The sequence below is a fragment of the Tribolium castaneum genome, chromosome 8, assembly GCF_031307605.1.
Source record: "Tribolium castaneum strain GA2 chromosome 8, icTriCast1.1, whole genome shotgun sequence".
Lineage (NCBI taxonomy): Eukaryota > Metazoa > Arthropoda > Insecta > Coleoptera > Tenebrionidae > Tribolium > Tribolium castaneum.
The window spans coordinates 13,641,637-13,666,967 of NC_087401.1; the positions used below are offsets into that span (position 1 = coordinate 13,641,637).

The window sequence follows — 25,331 nt, forward strand, 5'->3', positions numbered from 1 at the left end:
GGCTGCGCGGTCGTGCTCGAAAAATCGCGCGTGCTTTAAAGACCTCAATATCCACTTTAACTTTTAGAAAAAAATGAGACGTTGGCGTTTCTTTAGTTTTGAAACAGCAAATATGCATCAAATTTAGAAAAGTCAAGTTTGATATTTTTTTAGAGTATAATTTTACCTAAGACGGTTCCAAACTGAGGCAACGGCACATCCATGGTACTTAACTGCAAGCCAGCCACCTGTGCCATCACCTTCTGCCAATGCCTATGATGCCTGGCATCGGTCGCATTCGTGGCCGATGTCGGAAACTCCCGACTTTTTTGCGGTGTGACCCTCGGCGGTCTCGCCGAACCTCCAGCAAATCCACTAAACGCCCTCTTACTACTATTAAACTGTTGCGAGAAAAACTCTTCAAGTTTATTAAACATTTTCAATAAGTCGGCTGTGGTTGACTTCGAAATCATCATCTGTAGTTGATCCCACGTTAAATTCCCGTGCATAAAAATACTAGCTGGACGTCGTGTCGGTATCGAGTCACGTGACGTAGCCCTACTTAGTTTCCATTCGTCGCGTAGATTAACATTCAAGTCGCTCACACGACACATTAGCACCGAGGTGGCCATGTAATCGAGGCGGAGCTCGAGGGCGTGGAGGCGGAGCCCGACTGTGTGATCGGGCTCCACTTCGGGCTCCTCTCGGATGTGGATGAATGTGTCGATATTGGCGATTTCTATATTACCGCCGACGATGCCGCCTTTTGCGTCAAGGCTTGAGCCGCCAAGGCCAAGCGCGATGTAGAGGTTTTTGTGGCCGGTGGAGCCGATGCTGAGGCGGCCGTCGCTGCGGAAGTCCTTCGTCATCCATCTGTTGGAAAATTACAGGTTCCTGTACCGGGTTTTAGCCAAAAAACTAGTCTAAATACTTAAAAAATATATACTAATATATTATATATATACTTATGTATTATACACACAATACATAATAATAGTAATAATAATAATAATAATAATAATAATAATAATAATAATAATACATAATACACAATCATAAAGTATATATAAGTATATATAGCCGAAAAACTAGTCAAAATACCTCAAAAAATATGTACTTATATATTTTATATATACCTATGTATAATATATATACATATATAATACACAATCATAAAGTATATATAAGTATATATAGCCAAAAAACTGGTCAAAATACCTCAAAAAATATATACTTATATATTATATATATACTTATGTATTTATATATATATAATATATGTATATATTTTTTGATTTATTTAGACTAGTTTTTTGGTTATATATATATATATATATACTTTATGATTAATGAAGATCATTAATGCTCTCATTTATCTACTAGTTAGTATTGAAAGATAAAAAAGAAAAAAAAACTTACGAAACATTTCCCATGACGTTGCCCATATTCATATGAACGTTCAATTTTTTGAAATTAACCGCAAACAAAACCAAGGTCTCCCAGGCGGTTAGATTTTTGAATTCGGACGGACTTGGAGTCTCCTCTTTGGCCGAATCGCCACTGAATGCCCGTCCCAGTTCTTTTAATTTGTTATGTCTCAAAACGTCCGAATCTAAGCTTAATTTGAGTCGGTCCTTGTTGTTCAAAAGTGGCGACTTGTCACTTTTTCGTGTCTCATGACTATTTTTTAAAGTGTTTGGTGAACCTTGTGATGTTATTGAATCATCTTCTTCACTATACACAGCCGACATACTTAAGTCACCTAAAAACATTCTTCGTACGATTGATCTTCGGTACCAGGCTTTTGGGAATGCTAAAATTTCAGTCAAGCGTCTCATGTCGTACTTGAACGATGCCGATCCAATGTCAATAATTGCTGAAATTGGTCAATTAATACGAAAATTATACTCTTTTTCATATTAATGTGCATCGAAGTAGGCTAAGTCAATTTAACAATTTTTTTTTGATTTTTTTTCCATCGTGTAGTGACTAATTATTAAGTTTGTTAATATTTTCTCCAAAAAATTTCAAATTTTAAGAAAAAATATTCTATACCATAGACTTTGATCTGTTCTTTACGATGACACAAACTGTTTTGCTCTAAGTTTTATAGTTTTGCCGTAATTGTTTCATTTTCCGTCGAGATTTTTGGCGATTTTCGGTCCTCGGAACATTTATCATGCAATAACTCCGGAACTATTAGAGATAATCCTATAAAGCTTATTATCGTTGGAAAGCTCTTTTAATTTTCTATATTTTTCAAAAAAGATCATTGTTCTCCGACTAATAGTTTTCAAACAAATTGCTGATAAATGCAGAAATTGGTAAAATTTTAAAAAATTCATAACAAAAAAACTATTGGGAATTTGGCGATTTTCTTGACGCCAGTCGATTTCCCGGACCATTTTACATAAGATAAAGTTAAAACAGTTCCACTTTTTCAAATAGTTTTGCCGTAATTGGGAAAATAAAAGATACAAAAATTATTAATACTTTCTCCGAATTATTAAAAATTTTGAAAAAAAAAAATTTATTATATAGATTTTGATCTGTTTTTTACGATGAAACAAATCGTTCTGCTCTAAGTTTTATAGTTTCACCGTAACTGTTTCATTTTTTGTTGAGATTTTTGGCGATTTTCGGTACCCGGAACATTAATCATGTAATAACTCCGGAACTATTAGAGATAACCCTATGAAGCTTATTATCTTTGGAAAGTTCTTTTAATTTTCTATCTCTTTCAAAAAAGATTATTGTTCTCCGACAAATAGTTTTCGAGCAAATTGCAAACAAAAGCAAAAATTGGTAAAATTTAAAAAAATGCATAACTAAAAAACTATTGGGAATTTGGCAATTTTCTCGATGCCAATCGATTCCCCGGATCATTTTGCATAGGTATGGATCAAAACAGTTCCACTTTTTCGAATAGTTTAGGCGTAATTTATTTTATTTTAATTTGAAAAATGGTGGATGCGCCGAATTATTTTTCAAAAAATTCATAACTCGAAAACTAAAAGTCGTAGAGCAATGCGGTTTGTTCCATTGAATTCAGCGGCTCATTTTGCGCATAAAACCATCTTTTAACAAGATGTAAACTTTTAAAGTTATTTGCTAAAAATTAAGATAGGCAATATCTATAGTGAAAAATTATATTTACCAAAAAAATTCGTAACTCAAAAACTAAAAGTCGTACAGCAATGCGGTTTGTTCCATTGAATTCAGCAGCTCATTTTCTGTATTATACCAACTTTCAACGAGATTTATCATTTTAAAATTTTTTGCTAAAAATTAAGATAGGCAATTTCTATAGTGGAAAATTTTATTCAACAAAAAAATTCATAACTCAAAAACTAAAAGTCGTAGAGCAATGCGGTTTGTTCCATTTAATTCAGCGGTTCATTTTCTGTATTATACCAACTTTTCACGAGATTTAAAATTTTCAATTTTTTTGCTCAAATTTCCGGAGTAATACACTTACCTTCAAAGTTTTTTAAACTCACTTCAGCAAATTTTTATGGACTTCTACATGTCTTAACAACCCACAAAAGTTGTTAAAAGTCCACAAAAAGTCCATATGTTCGATTTTTTAACGTTTGATTTTTTCAATTTTCGTCGCAATTTTTGTCGATTTTGGGTACCCGGAACATGTATCGAGCAATAGCTCCGGAACTATTAGAGATAACCCCATGAGGTGTATTATCATTGGAAAGCTCTTTGTATTATCTATTTTTTTCAAAAAAGATTATTGTTCTCCGACTAATAGTTTTCGAGCAAATTGCTGATAAATGCAACAATTGGTAAAATTAAAAAAAAATCATAACTAAAAAACTAGTGGGAATTTGGCAATTTTCTCGATGCCAATCGATTCCCCGGATCATTTTACATGAGACAAAGTTAAAATAGTTCGACTTTTTTTACCGTAATTAAGCAAATAAAAAAAAGTGACTTCCACAACCTACTTGATGCCCACCTATATGAAAAAGAGTTTAGTTAAAACTTGTCCTTACTCGAAAATCGAATCACAGCCCTGCTATGATCGCCCCCTTTGCCCTTACTCGCCCCCTCTTGCTTAAAATTCAACATCCTCGACCGCGATAAATGAAACTTGACAAATTCGACATTAATCGAAAGCGAGTCTTTCCGCTCACTATCGGACAACGGCGACCATTGTGCTTCCTTAAGCGCTGATTTTTTCCCACCGTACGGATGAAAAATATAAACGGAAAAATCCGAAAGACACCCAGTGACACTGAGCCCCCCGACGGCAGTCGCCGCCGGATTAGCAGCCCCCCCATCGCCAAACTCACTCAACTCGTCTTCGGCTCGCTTCGAACTGAAGACAATATCAAGCGAAGGCAATTGCAACATGCACTCAACACGAGACACCGGCAAACAACTGAACCGAAAAGTGCTCGGTTGCATGTGAAAATACACAATCACGTCGACTGGGAAACTAGCATAGACATAGTTCCCGTAATTTGTCAAGTCTTGATCCGACGGCAGGAACGACGTATCTGTCGTATTAAAGTTAGTTTTCGGCGGAATCGGTTCAAGAGTTTGCTCCAAAAACTCCAAAATGTGCGGACTTATGATGGTCTCCTCGGGCACACTTTGTAGCGTCATCCATGCAAAAAGCGACGCCTTCTTGACGCCGGCCCTCCGGTGCCCCAGAACGCCGCCACGGGCTGTGGTATCCAGTGGCAACTGCAAGTCGTCCAAACTCGATGTTGGACTGCAGCCGTAGTTAGGGTTGGTTATTCCATGCATTGAGGTTGAGACTTTGATCGGTTCGCTTTCGACGCGTTTGAACGCTTTGTCAATGCGACTTTCCTCCGATTCGTCGAAACTCATCGGTGATTTGAAGACTTTTTCAAAATCGGGACTTTGGACCGAATCATCTTCGCATACGACTTTCGATGTGTAGTGTAATTTTACGTCCATGCCGGGAATGTGGAAGATTGTGAGATCGACAAGTGTGGCATGTGGGGTTGGACGGAGACGGGAGCCACTTGATTGGTTGAGAAGTTTGTCTTTGTTGCGTCGGATGGGGTCGGGACTGCTCGTGCTTGGGGGGAACTCCAGGAGGCCGGCCGAGCAACTGCGGTCTTTCCGCATCCGGCTTCTGGTAGAAAAAAAACATTATTTTATTTTCTATTTTATTCAAAAGTTAAATATTGTTTAAATCAGTGTGGCCCTGAAAAAGTGGGAACAAATGCCCACTTGATTTAGAATCTTCGAATATTCTATTATCTTGAACCAAAAAATTTTGTTTAATTTTTCGGTTCATTATTTACAAAATTTGGCAAAATAACTGCTTATCCAGCCGGAAAATACAAATATCACGACTTAATTTTGTGATTTTTTGGCGTTTTTGGTTCAAACACGTGATAAAACCCTCAAAAAGGCAAAAATATTGTCATGCTTGAGCGAGTTTTTCTTATGTCAGAGTTTTTCAACGCTCAAAAAACACAAAATTAACATTATTTTTTGAATAGTTTGGTGATTTTTCAGTTTATTTTTGATTAAATTTTGCAAAATAAGACCTTATTTCTTAATAATTTGGCAATTTTCAGCCTATTTTTGATAAAATTTCACAAAATAATTACGTTTTCTACTTGAAAATCATGTTAAAACATAAAAAAGCTAGAAAAATTATCAGTTTTTGGTTCAAACACGTGTTAAAATCGTCAAAAAGGTAAAAATATTGTCATGTTTCTCCAAGTTTTTATTAGGTCAGAGTTCTTCCACATACGAAAAACGTAAAATTACCATTATTTTTTGAATAATTTGATGATTTTTTAGTTTATTTTCCATAAAATTTTGCAAAATAATACTTTATTTTTCAATAATTTGGCAATTTTTAGCCTATTTTTGATAAAATTTCACAAAATAATTCCGTTTTCTACTTGAAAGTCATGTTAAAACACAAAAAAAGGTAGAAAACGTGTCAGTTTTTGGTTCAAACACGTGATAAAATCGTCAAAAAGGCAAAAATATTGTCATGTTTCACCAAGTTTTTATTAGGTCAGAGTTCTTCCACATACGAAAAACGTAAAATTACCATTATTTTTTGAATAATTTGATGATTTTTTAGTTTATTTTCCATGAAATTTTGCAAAATAATACTTTATTTCTCAATAATTTGGCAATTTTTAGCCTATTTTTGATAAAATTTCACAAAATAATTTCGTTTTCTGCTTGAAAATCATGTTAAAACATAAAAAAGCTAGAAAAATTATCAGTTTTTGGTTCAAACACGTGTTAAAATCGTCAAAAAGGTAAAAATATTGTCATGTTTCTCCAAGTTTTTATTAGGTCAGAGTTCTTCCACACACAAAAAACGTAAAATTACCATTATTTTTTGAATAGTTTGATGATTTTTTAGTTTATTTTCCATGAAATTTTGCAAAATAAGACCTTATTTCTTAATAATTTGGCAATTTTCAACCTATTTTTGATAAAATTTCACAAAATAATTCCGTTTTCTACTTGAAAATCATGTTAAAACACAAAAAAAGGTAGAAAACGTGTCAGTTTTTGGTTCAAACACGTGATAAAATCGTCAAAAAGGCAAAAATATTGTCATGTTTCTCCAAGTTTTTATTAGGTCAGAGTTCTTCCACATACAAAAAACGTAAAATTACCATTATTTTTTGAATAGTTTGATTATTTTTTAGTTTATTTTCCATGAAATTTTGCAAAATAATACTTTATTTCTCAATAATTTGGCAGTTTTTAGCCTATTTTTGATAAAATTTCACAAAATAATTCCGTTTTCTGCTTGAAAATCATGTTAAAACATAAAAAAGCTAGAAAAATTATCAGTTTTTGGTTCAAACACGTGTTAAAATCGTCAAAAAGGTAAAAATATTGTTATGTTTCTCCAAGTTTTTATTAGGTCAGAGTTCTTCCACATACAAAAAAACGTAAAATTACTATTATTTTTTGAATAGTTTGATGATTTTTTAGTTTTTTTTCCATGAAATTTTGCAAAATAATTCTTTATTTCTCAATAATTTGGCAATTTTTACCCTATTTTTGATAAAATTTCACAAAATAATTCCGTTTTATACTTGAAAATTATGTTAAAACACAAAAAAAGGTAGAAAAATTGTCAGTTTTTAGTTAAAACACGTGATAAAATCCTCAAAAAGGCAAAAATATTGTCATGTTTCACCAAGTTTTTATTAGGTCAGAGTTCTTCCACATACAAAAAACGTAAAATTACCATTATTTTTTGAATAGTTTGATGACTTTTCAGTTTATTTTCCATGAAATTTTGCAAAATAATACTTTATTTCTCAATAATTTGGCAGTTTTTAGCCTATTTTTGATAAAATTTCACAAAATAATTCCGTTTTCTGCTTGAAAATCATGTTAAAACACAAAAAAGGTAGAAAAATTGTCAGTTTTTGGTTAAAACACGTGATAAAATCGTCAAAAAGGTAAAAATATTGTCATGTTTCTCCAAGTTTTTATTAGGTCAGAATTCTTCCACATACAAAAAACGTAAAATTACCATTATTTTTTGAATAGTTTGATGATTTTTTAGTTTATTTTCCATGAAATTTTGCAAAATAATACTTTATTTCTCAATAATTTGGCAGTTTTTAGCCTATTTTTGATAAAATTTCACAAAATAATTCCGTTTTCTGCTTGAAAATCATGTTAAAACACAAAAAAGGTAGAAAAATTGTCAGTTTTTGGTTAAAACACGTGATAAAATCGTCAAAAAGGTAAAAATATTGTCATGTTTCTCCAAGTTTTTATTAGGTCAGAATTCTTCCACATACAAAAAACGTAAAATTACCATTATTTTTTGAATAGTTTGATGATTTTTTAGTTTATTTTCCATGAAATTTTGCAAAATAATACTTTATTTCTCAATAATTTGGCAGTTTTTAGCCTATTTTTGATAAAATTTCACAAAATAATTCCGTTTTCTGCTTGAAAATCATGTTAAAACACAAAAAAGGTAGAAAAATTGTCAGTTTTTGGTTAAAACACGTGATAAAATCGTCAAAAAGGTAAAAATATTGTCATGTTTCTCCAAGTTTTTATTAGGTCAGAATTCTTCCACATACAAAAAACGTAAAATTACCATTATTTTTTGAATAGTTTGATGATTTTTTAGTTTATTTTCCATGAAATTTTGCAAAATAATACTTTATTTCTCAATAATTTGGCAGTTTTTAGCCTATTTTTGATAAAATTTCACAAAATAATTCCGTTTTCTGCTTGAAAATCATGTTAAAACACAAAAAAGGTAGAAAACCTGTCAGTTTTTGGTTAAAACACGTGATAAAATCGTCAAAAAGGCAAAAATATTGTCATGTTTCTCCAAGTTTTTATTAGGTCAGAGTTCTTCCACATACGAAAAACGTAAAATTACCATTATTTATTGAAGTCTGATGATTTTTCAGTTTATTTTCCATGAAATTTTGCAAAAATTTCGTAAAATAATTCCGTTTCTGGTTGAAAATCATGTTAAAACATTAAAAAATTGGTAGAAAAATCGTCATTTTCGACTGAATTTTTAGCTCTGGGACGTTATTTAAGAATTTTGAAAAAAAATTCGAATCTGTTTTAGTGAAAAGTAACCAAAAATTGAGTTTTTACTTCAGAAACATGCTTACATGCTTCAAAAACTCTCAAATAATTTTTTTTAACTCATAATTTGATGAATTTTCAGCTTAGTTTTGATGAAATAATAAGCGCATTTTTAGCTGAAAAAAGCCACAAAATGCTCGTAAAAGATATAAGAAAATTATTTTTAACAATATTTGGTGATTTGTTAACATAGGTTTGGTAAATCTTTGCTAAAAAAATTATTAGCTAAAAACAGACAAAAATCACGCCATTTCGTAAATTCAGTGATAAAATAAATACCTATATCTGACAAAAAACGTAGCCTACTCTCAAATAAAGTCAAGTAAACACCATTTTTTAAATAATTTGGTGATTCTTCGGCAAAATTTTTCGTTTCTAGTTACAAAAAAAATTAAATCTTCAGCTAATTTTTGATAAAATTTCGTGAAATAATTCCGTTTCTGATTGAAAAGCATGTACAAAAACACAGAAAGGACTAAAATATTCTCAGTTTCGACTGAGTTTTTAGCTCAGAGACGTCCTTTAACTATATTTTTTAATAATTTGGTAAAGACATATTGCTAAAAAACGTCCAAGAAGTTTAAAAAGTGCAAAAATAATCTAATTTTTGAGATAATTCAATGACTTTTCGGACCTGTTTTAGTGAAATGTCACAAAAAGACTGAGTTTTTAGCTCAGAACATGCTTATATGCCTCAAAAAAGGCTCAAATAACACAACTTTTAATTAATTTGATAAATTTTCAGCTTAGTCTTGACAAAATAATTGCATTATTCTGTCTGAAAACAAACAAAAATGGTCGTAAAAGACAAAAAAAACGAATTTATTTGTAAGTTTATTTGGTAATTTGTTAACCCTAGTTTGTCAAAACTTCACAAAAAAAAATCTGAATTTTCAGCTACAAACGGCCAAATATTTCGTTCGCTTTTTCATAGTTTGGTGATTTTTCCTCTTAAACTAATTCCACTTATTGACTGAAAAACCTGGTAAAACTTCAATTTGGCAAAAAGACAGAATTCTTGGCTCAGTACAGTCAAATAAACACTATTTTTTTATAAACTTATTATTTTTATTATTAATTTATTAATAATTTATTTTTTTGTTATTTTTTAAATAATATTTTAAATAATATAATGTAATAATTTCGAACCTGTTTTATCCAAATCTGAGAAAAAGACTGAATTTTTAGCTCAAATATCCTCGTCAATTTTGAGAAAATTTCATAAAATAATGCCGTTTCGGATTGAAAAACGCATGTTAAAATACTCCTAATAACATCATAATCTACTAATAATCATAATCATTATCCACTAAAGGAAAAACTAAGATTTCATGCACATGTTAGTAACTTGTAACAGTTTTTTAACAAAAAAAGGCAAAAATAAACATTAATTTTTAAATAATTTGGTAATTTTTCGTTTGAAAAATGTGCTTAAACTCTTTAAAAACGCAAATATTTTGTCATTTACGAACAAGTTAAATAATTTTCCGGTCCACTTTTAACACAATTTTCCAAAAATACCAGAAACGCTGGATAATGTCAACAATAAAACCTTTTTTAATAATTTGGTATTTTTTTTACAATATCTTCCATAAAATTTCGTGTAGTAATTCTATTCCTGGTTGAAAAACATGAAAAAACACCAAAAAAAAGGGGAGAATTATTTTCATTTTCAACTGAGTTTTCAGCTCAGTGAATTCGGAAGTGAAACAAATGAATTTAATGATTTTTCCAACAGTGGATTTTATCAAAATCTCACAGACTTATGTCAGAGTTTTTAGCTCAATCAATGGTATAATGGTTTAATAACAAAAAAACACAAAAATTTGAAGCGGTATTATTTCTGTGTAGTAACTTGTAAAATTATTTCTGAATTTTACTTTACTCACAATTTAATCTCCTCCTCCTTGACCGGATCCTTCGTATGCAGCACACACTTCCCACTATTGATAAACACCTTCACATCCAACTCCAAATCAACATTCGGTTCCTGCGCCTTAAGCGGCGCCCCCACACTCGGAGCCCCCTGAAAAGGGCTCGCCGTCGGCACAAAATCATCAATCCCCTTCTTCCGCAACAAAATCTTCTCCCCATCGATATCCAAATACTCGGGCCAATCCAAATGAGTCTCGGAACTAGCACTCGGCAACGACGCTTGTCTCGTATCACTAAACGTAACCTTGGGCCCCAATTCGGGGTTCCGCACGCGCAGCGACGCCGACCTCGAGGGCCCCGACCTGGGGGAACTTTCATAGCTTCCGGTGTTAACCGTGGGGGCCCTATCGGGACTGTCTTTGCGTTCAAGTGTGGGGCTTTGGACCATAAATGACTTGGAACGGAACGTACTTTTGGTGCCTAGCCCAAATTTGCCTTTGATTGATTGTGCTTTAATGCTTTGCCGCCTCAGTTTCTGGATCATATCGCGCCGGAAACCCTTATAAACGATCGTTTCGAGTTCGTGTAATCGTTTCATCTCGAGCTCGATCGTGCCGTGGGAAGCCCCCAACGTGCGCAGATCGTTGATGATTTTCGCCTGTTCGTTCATTTCCTTCTCCATGAGTTTGGAACGACTTCGGTTGTCCAAGTTCGGGTCGAACATAAACGACGGTAAAATGCTCTCCTGGGAGACTCTTGTCCCATCGATGGGTTCGTTATCATCGCTGTCGTAATCGACGGGGAATTGGGCTTCTTCGGCCCCCGTTAACATCGTTAGAGTGTGTCCTAGTGCTGAGAGTTGTTTGCCGACACCGGTGTCGAGGTGAATGTCGACACCTTCCATCTGCCATTGGACGTTTAAAAACCACTTGGCGTTTTCTGGGGGAATTTGGGTTTGATTGGGGGTGGGGTTGGTGGTTGGGACTTACCATTGGCTTGTTTAGCTGCGATTGTTCGGCTACAAACCTCGTATGTGCCGTCACTAACAACACATAAATTCATTATGGAGGAGTCACTCATGTCGGGCTTCCAGTCGTCAAGAGATGTCTCGAAATCGTCCGCGAAACGCAGACACAAGTTTGAGAATTTTCCCTTACTGACGAGCGAACCGGAACTGCAGGCTGGAAAATTCAAAAAAAATTACAGTTTCCTGTAATAGCAAAACGGTTTGTTTCCGTGAATTCTTCGGCTTATTTTGCGTATTATGCCACCATTGTTACAACCCTAACTGAATCGAGAACTTATTTAAAAGCTTGGTTTAATTTGAAAAAATGGTGGATGCGCCGGGTTATAAAAATTCATAACTCAAAAACTACAAGTCGTAGAACAAAACGCTTTGTTTCTGTGGATTCTACGGTTTATTTTGCGTATTATACCATCATTGTTACAACCCTAACTGAATCGAGGACTTATTTAAAAGTTTGGTTTAATTTGAAAAAATGGTGGATGCGCCGGGTTATAAAAATTCGTAACTCAAAAACTAAAAGTCGTAGAGCAATGCGGTTTGTTCCATTGAATTCAGCGGCTCATTTTCTGTATTATACCAGCTTTTCACGAGATTTAAAATTTTCAATTTTTTTGCTCAAATTTCCTGAAATACACTTACCTTCAAAACTCACTCCAGCAAATTTTTATGGACTTCTATATGTCTTAACAACCCACTAAAGTTGTTAAAAGTCCACAAAAAGTCCATTTGATCGATTTTTTGATGTTTGAGTTTTTCAATTTTCGTCGTAATTTTTGTCGATTTAGGGTACCCGGAACATTTATCGAGCAATAACTCCGGAACTATTAGAGATAATCCCATGAAGTGTATTATCGTTTGAAAGCTCTTTAAATTATTTATTGTTTTAAAAAAGATTATTGTTCTCCGACTAATAGTTTTCGAGCAAATTGCAAACAAAAGCAAAAATTGGTAAAATTTTAAAAAATTCATAACTAAAAAACTGTTGGGAATTTGGCCATTTTCTCGATGCCAATCGATTCCCCGGATCACTTTGCGTAGGTATGGATAAAAATAGTTTCACTTTTTCGAATAGTATTGCCGTAATTTATTTTATTTTAATTTGAAAAATGGTGGATGCGCCAAATTATTTTAAAAAAATTCATAACTCAAAAACTAAAAGTCGTAGAGCAATGCGGTTTGTTCCATTTAATTCAGCGGCTCATTTTCCGTATAAAACCAACTTTTAACGAGATGTAAACTTTTAAAGTTTTTTTCTAAGAAATAAAATAATCAATGTCTATAGTGGAAAACTTTATTCAACAAAAAAATTCATAACTCAAAAACTAAAAGTCGTAGAGCAATGCGGTTTGTTCCATTTAATTCAGCGGCTCATTTTCTGTATTATACCAACTTTCAACAAGATTTATCATTTTAAAATTTTTTGCGAAAAATTTAGATAGGCATTTTCTATAGTGCAACATTTTATTCAACAAAAAAATTCATAACTCGAAAACTAAAAGTCGTAAAAAAATGCGGTTTGTTCCATTGAATTCAGCGGCTCATTTTCTGTATTATACCAGCTTTTCACGAGATTTAAAATTTTCAATTTTTTTGCTCAAATTTCCTGAGTATACACTTAGCTTCAAAGTGATGAAAAAAAAATTTTTTTTAAACTCACCCCAGCAAATTTTTATGGACTTCTATATGTCTTAACAACCCACTAAAGTTGTTAAAAGTCCACAAAAAGTCCATTTGATCGATTTTTTGATGTTTGAGTTTTTCAATTTTCGTCGTAATTTTTGTCGATTTTGGGTACCCGGAACATTTATCGAGCAATAGCTCCGGAACTATTAGAGATAGCCCCACGAAGTGTATTATCGTTTGAAAGCTCTTTAAATTATTTATTGTTTTAAAAAAGATTATTGTTCCCCGACTAATAGTTTTCGAGCAAATTGCAAACAAAAGCAAAAATTGGTAAAATTTTAAAAAATTCATAACTAAAAAACTGTTGGGAATTTGGCCATTTTCTCGATGCCAATCGATTCCCCGGATCACTTTGCGTAGGTATGGATAAAAATAGTTTCACTTTTTCGAATAGTATTGCCGTAATTTATTTTATTTTACTTTAAAAAAATGGTGGATGCGCCGAATTATTTTAAAAAATTCATAACTCAAAAACTAAAAGTCGTAGTGCAATGCGGTTTGTTCCATTTAATTCAGCGGCTCATTTTCTGTATTATACCAACTTTCAACGAGATTTATCATTTTAAAATTTTTTGCTAAAAATTAAGATACGCATTTTCAATAGTGGAAAATTTTATTCAACAAAAAAATTGATAACTCAAAAATTAAAAGTCGTAGAGCAATGCGGTTTGTTCCATTGAATTCAGCAGCTTGTTTTGCGTATTAGGCCACCATTTTTATAACCCTAACTGAATCGAGAACTTATTTAAAAGCTTAGTTTAATTTGAAAAAATGGTGGATGCGGCGAATTATAAAAATTCATAACTCAAAAACTAATAGTCGTAGAGTAAAACGCCTTATTTTAGTGAATTCTACAGCTCATTTTGCGTATTCTGCCACCACTTTTACAACCCTAACTAAATCGGGAACTTATTTGTGCGTTTAAAAAGCGATAAAATGTAAAGTGTGAGACGTAATTTTGCATTTTTCCAAAAACTGGCCACCAGGAGCCGCCCTAATTGTACCTCAACGTTTGATTGACGAATTATAAACCATTCAATCAACAAAAAACAGTAGTACGTGCATTACAGTTTCCTGTAATCTCAACCAACCTGAAATACTCGTATTCTCCAGCGTGATCACAACCGCGCCTCGACTCTCCTCGTAGACATTCCTCTGGTTCCAAGTCAACGGTAACGGATTCAACGGCAAACAAATCCCCATATCCTCCACCGTCAATTGCAAAAACAACGTCCCCAAATGAGGCGCACTCAACTGACTCGTAAACTGTCCGAACTGAAACTTCTCATAGACTTGTTGCGTCGCAGTCAACACTTCCTTATTCAAATTCGCTCGCTTCTCATTCCAATAATCATACGCATTTTTATAATTCAACCACACAAGAATCGCCTTGTCAATCGCCACCGGTTGAATATAAATCAGCGGCCGCTTCAACGTAATCAACACCACCTCCTTATCCTCCCCCTCAACAATCTCATCCTGAAACGCGTTCCTCAACCCAATCCGCGTGTTGAAAAACGCCACCGGCTGATACTCAATCTCCGCCTCCTCAAACACCGCATTTCGTATAATCTGCCCAAGCGATAGATTAACATCAACTTGAGCTTTACCAAACAGCCGCGCCGTGGCGCTGCTTTGCGTCGACCCGGAGACGTTCTGCACGCGATTCGACAACTCCAAGACAACCGCTCCCGTCTCCAAACGCACAGCCGACGAACCTGCCGTTGTTGCAGTCAACTGTATGCGACTGATTCGTATCACTAGCGAAAACAAGAGACGGTTCAGTGACGTCTCTTCGCTGTCCTCGAGCCAGATCGGCACCGGTCGTTCGCCCCCGTACACCTTCTGCACCACCTCGTTAACTTCCTTCATAAACACCTTCTGCACGAAAACCAAGTGGTTGAGCAGATCGGTGGTGAGACTGTGCTCGAAAACCCCAATTTCCGCATGCGCATTCAAATAGCCCCCCTGACGGAACACCACGCCGTCGGGGTTCTTGTGAATATTGGTGGCGTTCTCGGGGATGTACTCGGCGCTGACGTGCACGGCCGGTAACGCGATACTGGCCTCGGATGGTAAGTTCGCCTCGACTTTCTCATAGTGGCCCTGCAGGACCGTATTAAAACTCAAAGAATGGTGGGGTAGATCAATGGTGAATTTGGCCCGGCTCCCCGTGAAGCCGGCACTGTTCACCTTGTCCATCTTATAGGTGGCTTGGAGCGACGGTAGCAGCGCCGCTGTGATGCTCAAACTTTGCAAAATTACAGAAAACTGCATTACCAACGGTTGCAATAAACTCTTCTCCTCGGCGGAATTTTTGGCAAAACTTGAGACGGGGACGTGGGTTTGGTGGCTCGGTGAGCTTTGTTGGTCGTCGTCGATTTGCACGCCACGTGAGAGGCGACTGGCTGTGCGCGTGACGCGTAATTCCTGTAGTGTGGAGCTGAGTTGTTTGCTCCCTCTGGTGACCATTCCGTGCAGCGCGACCGGGTGTTGCGGGATGTCGATGTTGACGGCGCCAATTGTTAGAAGGCCGGAGTTTTTGTCTTTGCCACGTTTCATGATACTGGAGTATAGCGTTTGGGATTTACCGATGGTTACCTTGACGACGGTTTGTTGATTCGGCGACACGCCCTCTAGGAGGTTGATCATAGTGCGGCCGATTTGACCGGTTAGGGAGCACTCCAACATGGCGGGCGTTGATTTTTTACGACATGTTAGGCTCGAGTGGAGACTGGTGATCTCGGCTTCCAGTTTAAGGCCCGACAGGGTGGCCAACAGCCGGGTGCGGTGGATGCGTGCGACGCCGAACACCACCAGCTTGGTGTGTTCTTTGGCCTTGGTCTGGACCGGCGGCGGGGTCGATTCGTTTTTGTCCAAGTCGTCACTCGACTTCATCTCGGTCAATAAATCATACTTCCGATTGCCTTTATAATGTTCTGAAATATCGTACGTACCGACCGAGAAGCGATGCTTGATTGTTTTAGTGTCTGGCATATTTGCGTACAATTCTAATAAGTGATAGATTGTTTTCCAACACCGCCCCGTGCTTTTGTCGGACGAGACGGTCATGTGGTCCAAAGCCGACCCCGATGGGCTGCTCATGGTCATCGGAGTGCCGCCGCCTTCGGTTAGATTAACGTAACCTTTGACGCTTTTTCCGGTTGATCGTAGTTTTTGGGCGAAACTTTGCGGACGCGACCGTAAACTAGGCGATGGGGAAACGATTGGTTTATTTTGTGAGGTACAAGAACCGTCGGATATTTTCAAACTCAATTGTTTCGTGTCGATTAGTGGCTCCTGGATGTCGGAAACTGTAATTCAAAAACGGCATCTGGTGGTCAATTGATGATAATTTTTTGTACTTACTTGAGGAGTGGTGTTTGATGTCGGCTTGATCGCTGGAGCTCGTCTTCGGTCGGCGGATTTCGACCGGTTGTTGTTCGCGTAGTTCGTTCTGGGTGTCTTTGACGTTTTGGTACATGTTGCTGATTTGGTGGAGGAGGCGTAGCAGGGGCATGTTGACACGTTGCGAAATGTAACGTACCCCTGAATTAATAAATTAGCGAAAAATTTATTTAAAATTTTGTGGGGGATTTACCGATTGTGAAGTTAATAACGGTACTTGTGTGGTTTTTGAGTTGGCCACGTGATATGTAAAGGACGTTTTTCGTACGCATCATCTCGTTGACGGCCATGTCAGTCATTCGATCGATTTCCAACTCCACTGAGACCTTTTCGCACACAAAAGCAGGCGATTCGTCTGAAAAATATTTTTATTTTACAGATTCCTGTAATATTAATCTATTCATTTTGAACAACATACAATAAATAATTGAGTTTCTGACTGATAGACGTGCAAATAAGCTTTATTTTTTAAAAAAATAAAAGAAAATTAGAATACTCTAACCCGGCGCATCCACCATTTTTGACACACTGGACTTATTTCGGCAAAATTACGGTGTTTGTTACAGAAAACAACGTAAAAATGGGTAAATCCATGGCCTCCTTGATGTATGGAGACAACGAAGTTGATGTACATACATCAAGGTGGCCATGGGTAAATCTATTGCTGAGATTACAGGTTCCTGTAATCAAAATTTTTCGAATACATCGTTTCTTTGTTATTTTGCCAAATTTCCCGAAATAATTAGCTAGTAAGCTATAACATTCTAACACTCAAAAAAAGTAAAATAATATTTTTGTTTTTTTTTGCATAGTTTATCCAATAGTTGAACTTTCAGTTGTGACAAAAACAAAATGTTCGACCTATTTTTTATAAAATTTTTGTAAATAATGCCATGTTTGCATAACAAACGTGTAAAAAGTTCAAAAACGCAAAAATAATGACGTTTTTGACTTCATTTAACGATTTCTCGTCCTATTGTTGACAATATTTCTTACATTAGTTGTGTTTCTGTAACCATAATGTGTAAGTCCATTACAGGATCCTGTAATTACGAATTTTTTAATACGTGATTCTTAATATTTGGACAAAATTCCTTGAAATAATTATGTTCTTGGCTGACAATAACGTGTGAAAATGCTGAATAATGTTAATTTTCGTACAAATCAATGATTTTTCTGCTTGGTTTAGCAAAATTTTACACTAAAAATTGTTTAGTTAAACGTTCGAAAAAGACGAAAATAAAATATTCGGCAAGTTTTCTACATATTTTTTACGAAATCTTGTGAAATAATGGCCTGTTTGGCAAAAATATATACAATTTTTTTAATTGTAATTCGATAATTTTGCAATTTTTCATCATAGCTTTGGTAATTTTTCATGAGATAATTGTGTTTCTGCAACCATAAAGTTTGTATTACAATCACCGACAATATACGTGGAAAAAATATATCCATTAGAGATTACAGGTTCCTGTAATTAAATATTTTTGCATACGTAATGTTTTGCAATACTTGGACAAAACTCCTTGAAATAATCAAGTTTCTGGGTGTCAATAACATGTTAAAACAGTCGATAAAAGCAGAATAATGTGTTATTTTTTGTAATATTCAATAATTTTTCTGTTTAATTTACCAAAAACATTAAAACTTTAAAAATAGTTAAAGAAAAGACATAAATACAATAATGTTCGGCGAATTGTCCACCTATTTTTAGAAAATCTTGTAAAACAATTGTACATCTGCCTAAAAACCGTATCAAATTCCCAAAAAACATAATGAAAAAAAAACACATTATTTTTTGTTACTGTTTTTTTGTTAATGCTTACTATAAATTAAAACTACGGACAATAATGTGGAAAAAATGTACATGTCCATTACAGAAATTACAGGTTCCTGTAATAATTTTTTTAATACGTAATATTTTTCAATATTTGGACAAAATTCTTTGAAATAATTTAAGTTTTTGAAAGTTAATAACGTATTAAAACTTGAAAAAAGCAGGATAATGTTAATTTTGGTACGAATTAATGATTTCTCTGCTTAGTTTAGCGAAATCACATTAAAAAAATACAAGAATACAATATTTTTGGTGAGTTTTCCACCTTTTGTGACTGAGTTAAGTTCTCCATGACCAGTGTTTATCGCGCAAAAATTACAGTTTCCTGCAATCTCAACTTACTCGCATTAACTTCAACAAACAGCCTTTTTCCCTTATTCTTCCCTTTCTTCTTCTCCGTTTTACCATGTTCGGACACCACTATATCAATATGCATCGTTTCCATATTCCCTACAAGACTAAAATTCGATCCAAGTGCATCCAAAGTCGTAACATCATTCCCTGCACCTACCCAAAAAAAAAAATAGTCAAGACACAAACCAAACCTGTATTTTTCTCCAAACTCACTCGAATCCGACATTGTCGTAAACCTCAACTGCTGCGGCATCACCCCCAAGCCCAACAACAACGGTTGAAAAATCTGATTCGCATCAAGCAACCGCACCGAATCATGAATCGGATACAGCGAGATTTCCGGTGCTGTTGCACTCGGTTTGGGTAAAGTACCCGCATCACCGGACGACTCAGTCTGCAAAGTATCGATTTTCGACTCCATATAGCCCTTAAGTGAGCCAACAGCGTCCTGTTTTGCCATCCAAGAGTACAAATCTTCAGATGAATGTGTGTAGCCTGTTTTGTGTAATGGACTTGCCGGTAATTCGGGACTGGAATGACTATAAACCTCGCTTGGGTCTGAACCCATGTTGTAAATGAGGCAATCTTCACGCAACGTGCCGTAACCTTTCAAAAAAGTAGTCTCAAAATTTTCAAAAACCAAAAAAAAAAAATAGTTAAGACTCACAAATGTTATCTTCGCGTTTTTGGCCAAAGGGGTTATTGCTACTAGTAAGCAGTGGTAAAACAACGCTTGCTCGACTACTGTTAGGGTGTTGCGTCGGTTGTAAGCTTTTTTTACGTTTTCGGTGTTGTACTAGTTAGTAGAAGGTTAGAGTTAGTTACGGAAACAAATGATAGTTATGATAACAAACCTGTGGGACTTGGTGACGTGAGAACGCTTTCCACACCACCGGACACTACCGCCACCTGTGGCATGTCCAAGTAACTAGCTTGGATAGGTTCTCCTAGAGAAACAAATGATCATTTAATGTGGTGTCTTGTTATTTATTAAAAAATGTTAGAACAGTGCCCGTGTTTTAAAACGAAAGAACTAGACTTATAATCATTCATTCACGATGTTTCTGGATGAATTAAATAAAAAATCTATTAAAATATCGTGAGAATTTTTAGTCTTTAATTTTTCGGCTTATTCGCAAAATAATTGCTTTTCTAGCTGAAAAATACAAAAATTACGACTAAATTTTGTGATTTTTCGGCGTTTCTGGTTCAAACACGTGCTAAAGCTAATATAAAGGCAAAAATCTGTCATGTTTAACCAAAAACTACCGAAAAATATGGTGATTTTTCGGTTTATTTTTTAACATTCTAATCCAAATTTAGCAATTTTCAAAATTTCTTTGTGCTTAGACTCTTTAAAAATGCAAAAATTTTGTCATTTACGACCTACTATAGTTAAATAATTTTTCGGACCACTTTAAAAAAAAAATCAAAAATGATGAGTTTTTAATTCTGAAAGGCTAGAGAAAGCCAAAACTAAGACACTTTTTTAATGAATTAGTAATTTTTCGGGTTATTTTTGATAAAATTTCGTGAAATAATTTCGTTTCTGATTAAAAAAACATGTAAAAACACTCATTTTCGAATGAGTTTTTAGCTCAGAGAAGTTCTTTAACAATTTTGGACAGAAATTTTGGTTCAGAGGTAATAAAAAAAATAAAAAATAAACAGAATTTTTTTATAATTTGGTGATTTTTTCGCGAAATTTTGTGCTTTTAGTTGGAAAAAAATTTTTAGACTCTTAAAAATGCAAAAAATGGTCATTTACAAAGTAAATAAGTTTTCGACACTTTTAATCCAGAAATATTGAGTTTTGAATTCAGAACCGCTGACGAAAGGAAAAATAAGACTTTTTTTAGGTTTCTGGCCGCAAAATGTTCAAAAAAATGCAAAAATAATTTCATTTTCGATATAATTCTGTGACTTTTCAGCTCAAATAACACAATTTTTATTTAATGTAATACATTTTTAGATTAGTCTTAACAAAATAATTGCATTTCTAAATGAAAAGACGAGTGAAAATGCTCCAAAAGAAAAAAAAGTAATTTCTAACTAACTTTTCAGCTTCAAAGATGCAAAAATCTCGCCATTTCGTCATTTTTTAGCGATTTTTCGCTGCCTTATCTGACTGAAAAACGTGCAAAAACTTCGTAAAAACGGTAATTTTTTACTTTCTAGACCAAGTTTAGTGATTTTTCGGCCCAGTCTAGAAATCTTGGCTCAATATTAACAAAAACAAAAATAATTTTGAAATAATTTGCTGATTTTCCGGTGAAATTTTGTGTTTCAGTCTGAAAAAATGTTTGAAAATGCAAAAATTTTGTCATTTCCGAATTAATTTAATGATCTTATGATCCGGCTTTATCAAAATCTCGCAAAGAAACCAAGTTTTTAGCCCGAGAAAGACAAAAATAACACATTTTAAAATAATTTAACAATAAATTATTCAGCTTATTTTAAATCCGTTTACGATTGTTCGATTTAATCAGCAAAAAGTCTTCGAATTTTATTGATTTGTGATTTTTTGTCAATAAATTCGAAAAAAAATTAAACATAAGCACTCCAGAAAAGCAATTTTTAAAACAAAACTACTATTTTTTAACCAGTTTAGTAAATTTTTGGCTTATGTTTGAGAATTTTTCGGGAAAAAATTTCGTTTCTAACTAAATAATTTGTGAAAAAACATTTTGGTCATTTTTCAGTCAGGTTCAACAAAATCGCATTTTACATTTAGGTTTAAACATATGCTTAAAAAAAGGAAAAATAACATAATTTTCTATTTTCGGTTAAAAATCTCGATCAAAAACAAACTAAAATCGACTGATACAAACAAAATATCAGTTTTTGGTGCATTTTTAGAAAATCTGACAATACAAATAAGTTTCTTATTAGTCTCTGATTAAAAAAAAATAAAAATACTAAGCAAAATACGGTAAAAATTTGTTTGGTTTTTATGTAACTTCCTGATTTTTTCGCAATTTGCATAAAAAGTTTGCTTAAAACTCAAAAAAATGTAAACATTTTCAGCTTAATCTAGTAAATTTGCGAAATTTTTGTAATATTTCAGAGTATTTGGATTTTAATAATTATAAAGTTTTGGTAATATTTTCGACAAAAAACTTAATTTTTACATCAAAAAAGTGACTAAACACTCTAAAAAAAGCTATATTAATATAATTTTTGGCTTAATTTGAATAATTATTACAATTTCTTAAAGGAAAATCACTATTTTTTAACCAGTTTATTAAGTTTGCAGCACATTTTTTTGAATTTCTAGAAAAAAATTACAATATTTATATAAAAACGCTCTAAGTATTTGGTGATTTTTCAGTCAAGTTCAACAAAATCGCACAAACACATTTTTAAAAATTATGTCTAGACATTCTTGAAGATATGACAAAAGGGGAAAAATAACACAATTTTCTACCAAATTTTATGTTTTTCGGACAACTTTTTACCAAAGTAACGATCAAAAACAAACTAAAATCGAGTGAAACAACAAAATATCAACATTAATTGTGTTTTTTTGTGTATATTTTTCGATCTGTCAAAAAATGACAGTCTGATTCAAAAATGAATAAAAGCAAAATACGCTAAAAATTAGTCTAGTTTCTATGCAATTTCGTAACTTTCGGGCAATTTTGAGTTAAAAATACTCAAAAAGTAACAAGTTTTTACCAAAATTTCAAAACACGCCAAAAAATCCAAAAAAAAACAAAAACAAAATTTCACTTTTTAACTCCAATTTTCTTAAATTTCTCATAAACACCGTGATTGCACGATTATTTCATAGCGTGTTAGTCACAAAAGCGTGCACATACCCGCACTCGGTTTTAAAATAATGCCGGAATGTAGCAAGCGTGCGTGTTCGTCGGTAATATCGTGATCCTCGTTACCGCTGACTTCACCATCTGTCATACACACCTGCATAAAGCACACACATTGTGTTAGAAAAAACCAACAACAAAAAAGTTAGTGTTAGTGCACGATTAGAAAAAAAAGCGGGCGCGACACAAAAACTCGCTTACGATTCTCCTCGAAATTATCCACCACTTCTAAATCGTGACTGATCTGTAGACACTTTTGGCACTTGTTTGATGCAATTGTCAATCGTTTAACTCACCTCTTCCACTTCGGGCACGGCTATAGTGACATTGAGCGGCTTGATCCTCGACGACTTAACACTATGCTGGGGCAAAAGCGGCGTATAGAGAATATTTTTCCACTGCCGACTCAACACCACCACACCTTGCCTCAGCGTGAACAGCTGGGGCAAGTCAGACTCGCGCAAATTCGCCTCAATTATCAAACAATCACTTTCAAGGTAATACTGTTGTAGGATTGAACATAACTGCAAGCTTGGATCGTCGTGCAAAGTCCCAGCAAGCGGTGTCAACTTATCGTAGCGACTTTTGGCCAACATGTGCACTTTCTGCGCTTCCAGCGCTTCGGTCATAAGACAGGCCACCACGGCCGTGGACCTCCGGTACATGCTCCTGACCATATGGACGACTCTTATGGCGAGCCGATTGCTGGGATTCATCCAGGCGTTGATGGCAGGCGACGCCGTGCTTAGGAGGTTCCAGTCGAGGCGGGTGTAGTCGATTTTGCGCGTTATGGGGGCCCTTGGGGGCGCCGCGAAGTTGAACCAGACGACTTTCAGTTCGATTATGCAGCTGGAGACGTTTCCGGAGTCTTTGGCCATGACGGTGTTGTCTTTGCTCTCGGCGGAGTTGTCCAAGTCGGCGTCGCCTTCACCGTCGCGGGATTTCGGGGTTTCGGGTTTGGGGTCGGGGTCGGGGTCGTCGGTGGAGGTTTCGATAGGTTCTTGCATGTTTAGTTTGCATTCGACGTGTTCGAATTGGGATTTTTTTACGATTTTTAGGGAAACGCCCTCAAGGCCGCATTCGAACATTATGAAGCCTAGTTTATCTTCGCTTGTGTCGTCGGTCTGGACCGTCTAGTGTTAGAAAAAAAATATTTCTATGAGAGTTGAAGAAAAAAAGATAATTGTTTGCACAAAAACGTGCTTAAAGGCTTAGAAATGACAAAAATTATTCAATTTAGTGATTTTTCACATATCAGTTTTTTTTTTGAAAATTTCGTTGAGAAACTTAAAGTGAAACAATTTTTAACCAAATTATAGTTTTTGGGGTTAATTTTTTGGTGAAATTTCGATCAATTGCTGTTTTTTTTTTGTAAAAAATAATTCTCTAGTCAAAAATGAACAAAATCGAGCGAAATAAGTTAAAAATAAATTTTAATTTCGTGATTTCTTAAGCCATTTTATCAAAGGTTATCAATGGTCGGCTTAGTGTTTACTTGTTATTTTCGGCTTGTTTCTAACAAATTTTTGTAAAATATTTTCGAAGATTTTTTAAGAGTTTTTTTACAAGATCTAGGAATAACATTAGTCCTCTAATTGAAGAAAGTTTAAAGTCAAAAGAAAAAAAAACAATTAGCAAATAAATCTGTTTTTGCAAAATTTGGCGAAGAAAACTGAAAATATCGTTGAAAAAAATGACGCATAATTTTCTAAAATTTTTTTATTATTCGCCTTATTTTTTGAGGAAATTTCGATCAAAAACTAATTTAGAGAAACAAAACAATAATTTCAATCGATTTTTATTTTCATTATTTATTTTTTTTTTTTTGAAAGATCTAGCAATAAATAAATCTCTGGTTATGGGCTCGTTAAAATGAACAACATAGTCGAATGAAATAAGCAATTTCGTCGTGATTTTTCGAGCTAATTTAGCAAAATTTTTCGAAAAAAAAAAAATAAGTACTCAACAGGCAAAAAAGTAACAAAATGTTCGGGTTAGTTTAGTCTTGTTCAGCTTAACATTGTTATTTCCGGCTTGTTTTAACAAAATTTTGTGAATTTTTGTTGAGAATTTTTAAGCGTTATTTTTTACTAAATATAGCAATAGCACTAATCCTCTGGTTTAAAAATGTTTAAAATTCAAAGAAAAAAAAACATGCTTAAATGCTTGAAATTGTTTAAATTAATGATTTTTTTTAAACTCACAAAAAATTTCAAAATTTTTAGGTAAGAGAAACGTAAAACCACATTTTTTACACCAAATTGTAAAATATTTCCATTTATTTTTGACGAAATTTTGAGCAAAACCAAGAGAAAATACCAATATAGATTGATTTATTTATTTATTTTTCGAGGTGATTTATTTACAAGATCTTGTAAATAAGAAATGAACGATCTAATTTCGTTATGCTCATAATTATTTTTGCAAAATTTTACGAGAAAAAACAAAATTTTAACGTCAAAAACTTGTTTAAATATTAAAAAAAATTCAAAATTACGAAATTTCACAGAGGATTTTTTCGACTTTTCGACCATTTTTTAAAAATTTTTTTTTGATTTTTCCAGATGATTTTAATTTAAAATATATTTCAAGTTCAAAACTGAAATTTTGGGTCAAAGAGATAAAAAAATGTATGTTTTTTTTCAGTTTTTCATCAAGTTTTGACAATAATATAAATTTCGATAAAAAAAACTAAAAATCCAGTGAAATAATCAATTTAGTTTGATTTTTT

The 25,331-nt window shown here is 34.0% G+C and overlaps 1 protein-coding gene across 7 annotated transcripts in view; it reads right to left on the minus strand.

Annotated features, from left to right (window-relative positions):
* The window catches only part of tweek, a 49,493-nt gene that overhangs the window by 3,820 nt on the left and 20,342 nt on the right, over positions 1–25,331 (minus strand). The window contains exons 10-23 of one of the 7 annotated variants that reach the window (XM_015980933.2): positions 22,897–23,733; positions 22,595–22,697; positions 19,628–19,720; positions 19,441–19,569; positions 18,987–19,379; positions 18,762–18,926; positions 16,776–16,937; positions 16,544–16,723; positions 14,266–16,488; positions 11,454–11,645; positions 10,479–11,403; positions 3,987–5,101; positions 1,399–1,855; positions 167–852 (exon numbers count right to left, since the gene is read on the minus strand). In XM_015980933.2, coding sequence (XP_015836419.1) covers positions 167–852; positions 1,399–1,855; positions 3,987–5,101; positions 10,479–11,403; positions 11,454–11,645; positions 14,266–16,488; positions 16,544–16,723; positions 16,776–16,937; positions 18,762–18,926; positions 18,987–19,379; positions 19,441–19,569; positions 19,628–19,720; positions 22,595–22,697; positions 22,897–23,733 — 7,660 coding nt within the window. Of the gene's footprint in view, positions 1–166; positions 853–1,398; positions 1,856–3,986; positions 5,102–10,478; positions 11,404–11,453; positions 11,646–14,265; positions 16,489–16,543; positions 16,724–16,775; positions 16,938–18,761; positions 18,927–18,986; positions 19,380–19,440; positions 19,570–19,627; positions 19,721–22,594; positions 22,698–22,801; positions 22,854–22,896; positions 23,734–25,331 lie in introns of all 7 variants that reach the window. The other 6 variants (XM_015980935.2, XM_015980934.2, XM_015980936.2 and 3 more) reach the window with 6 other exon arrangements.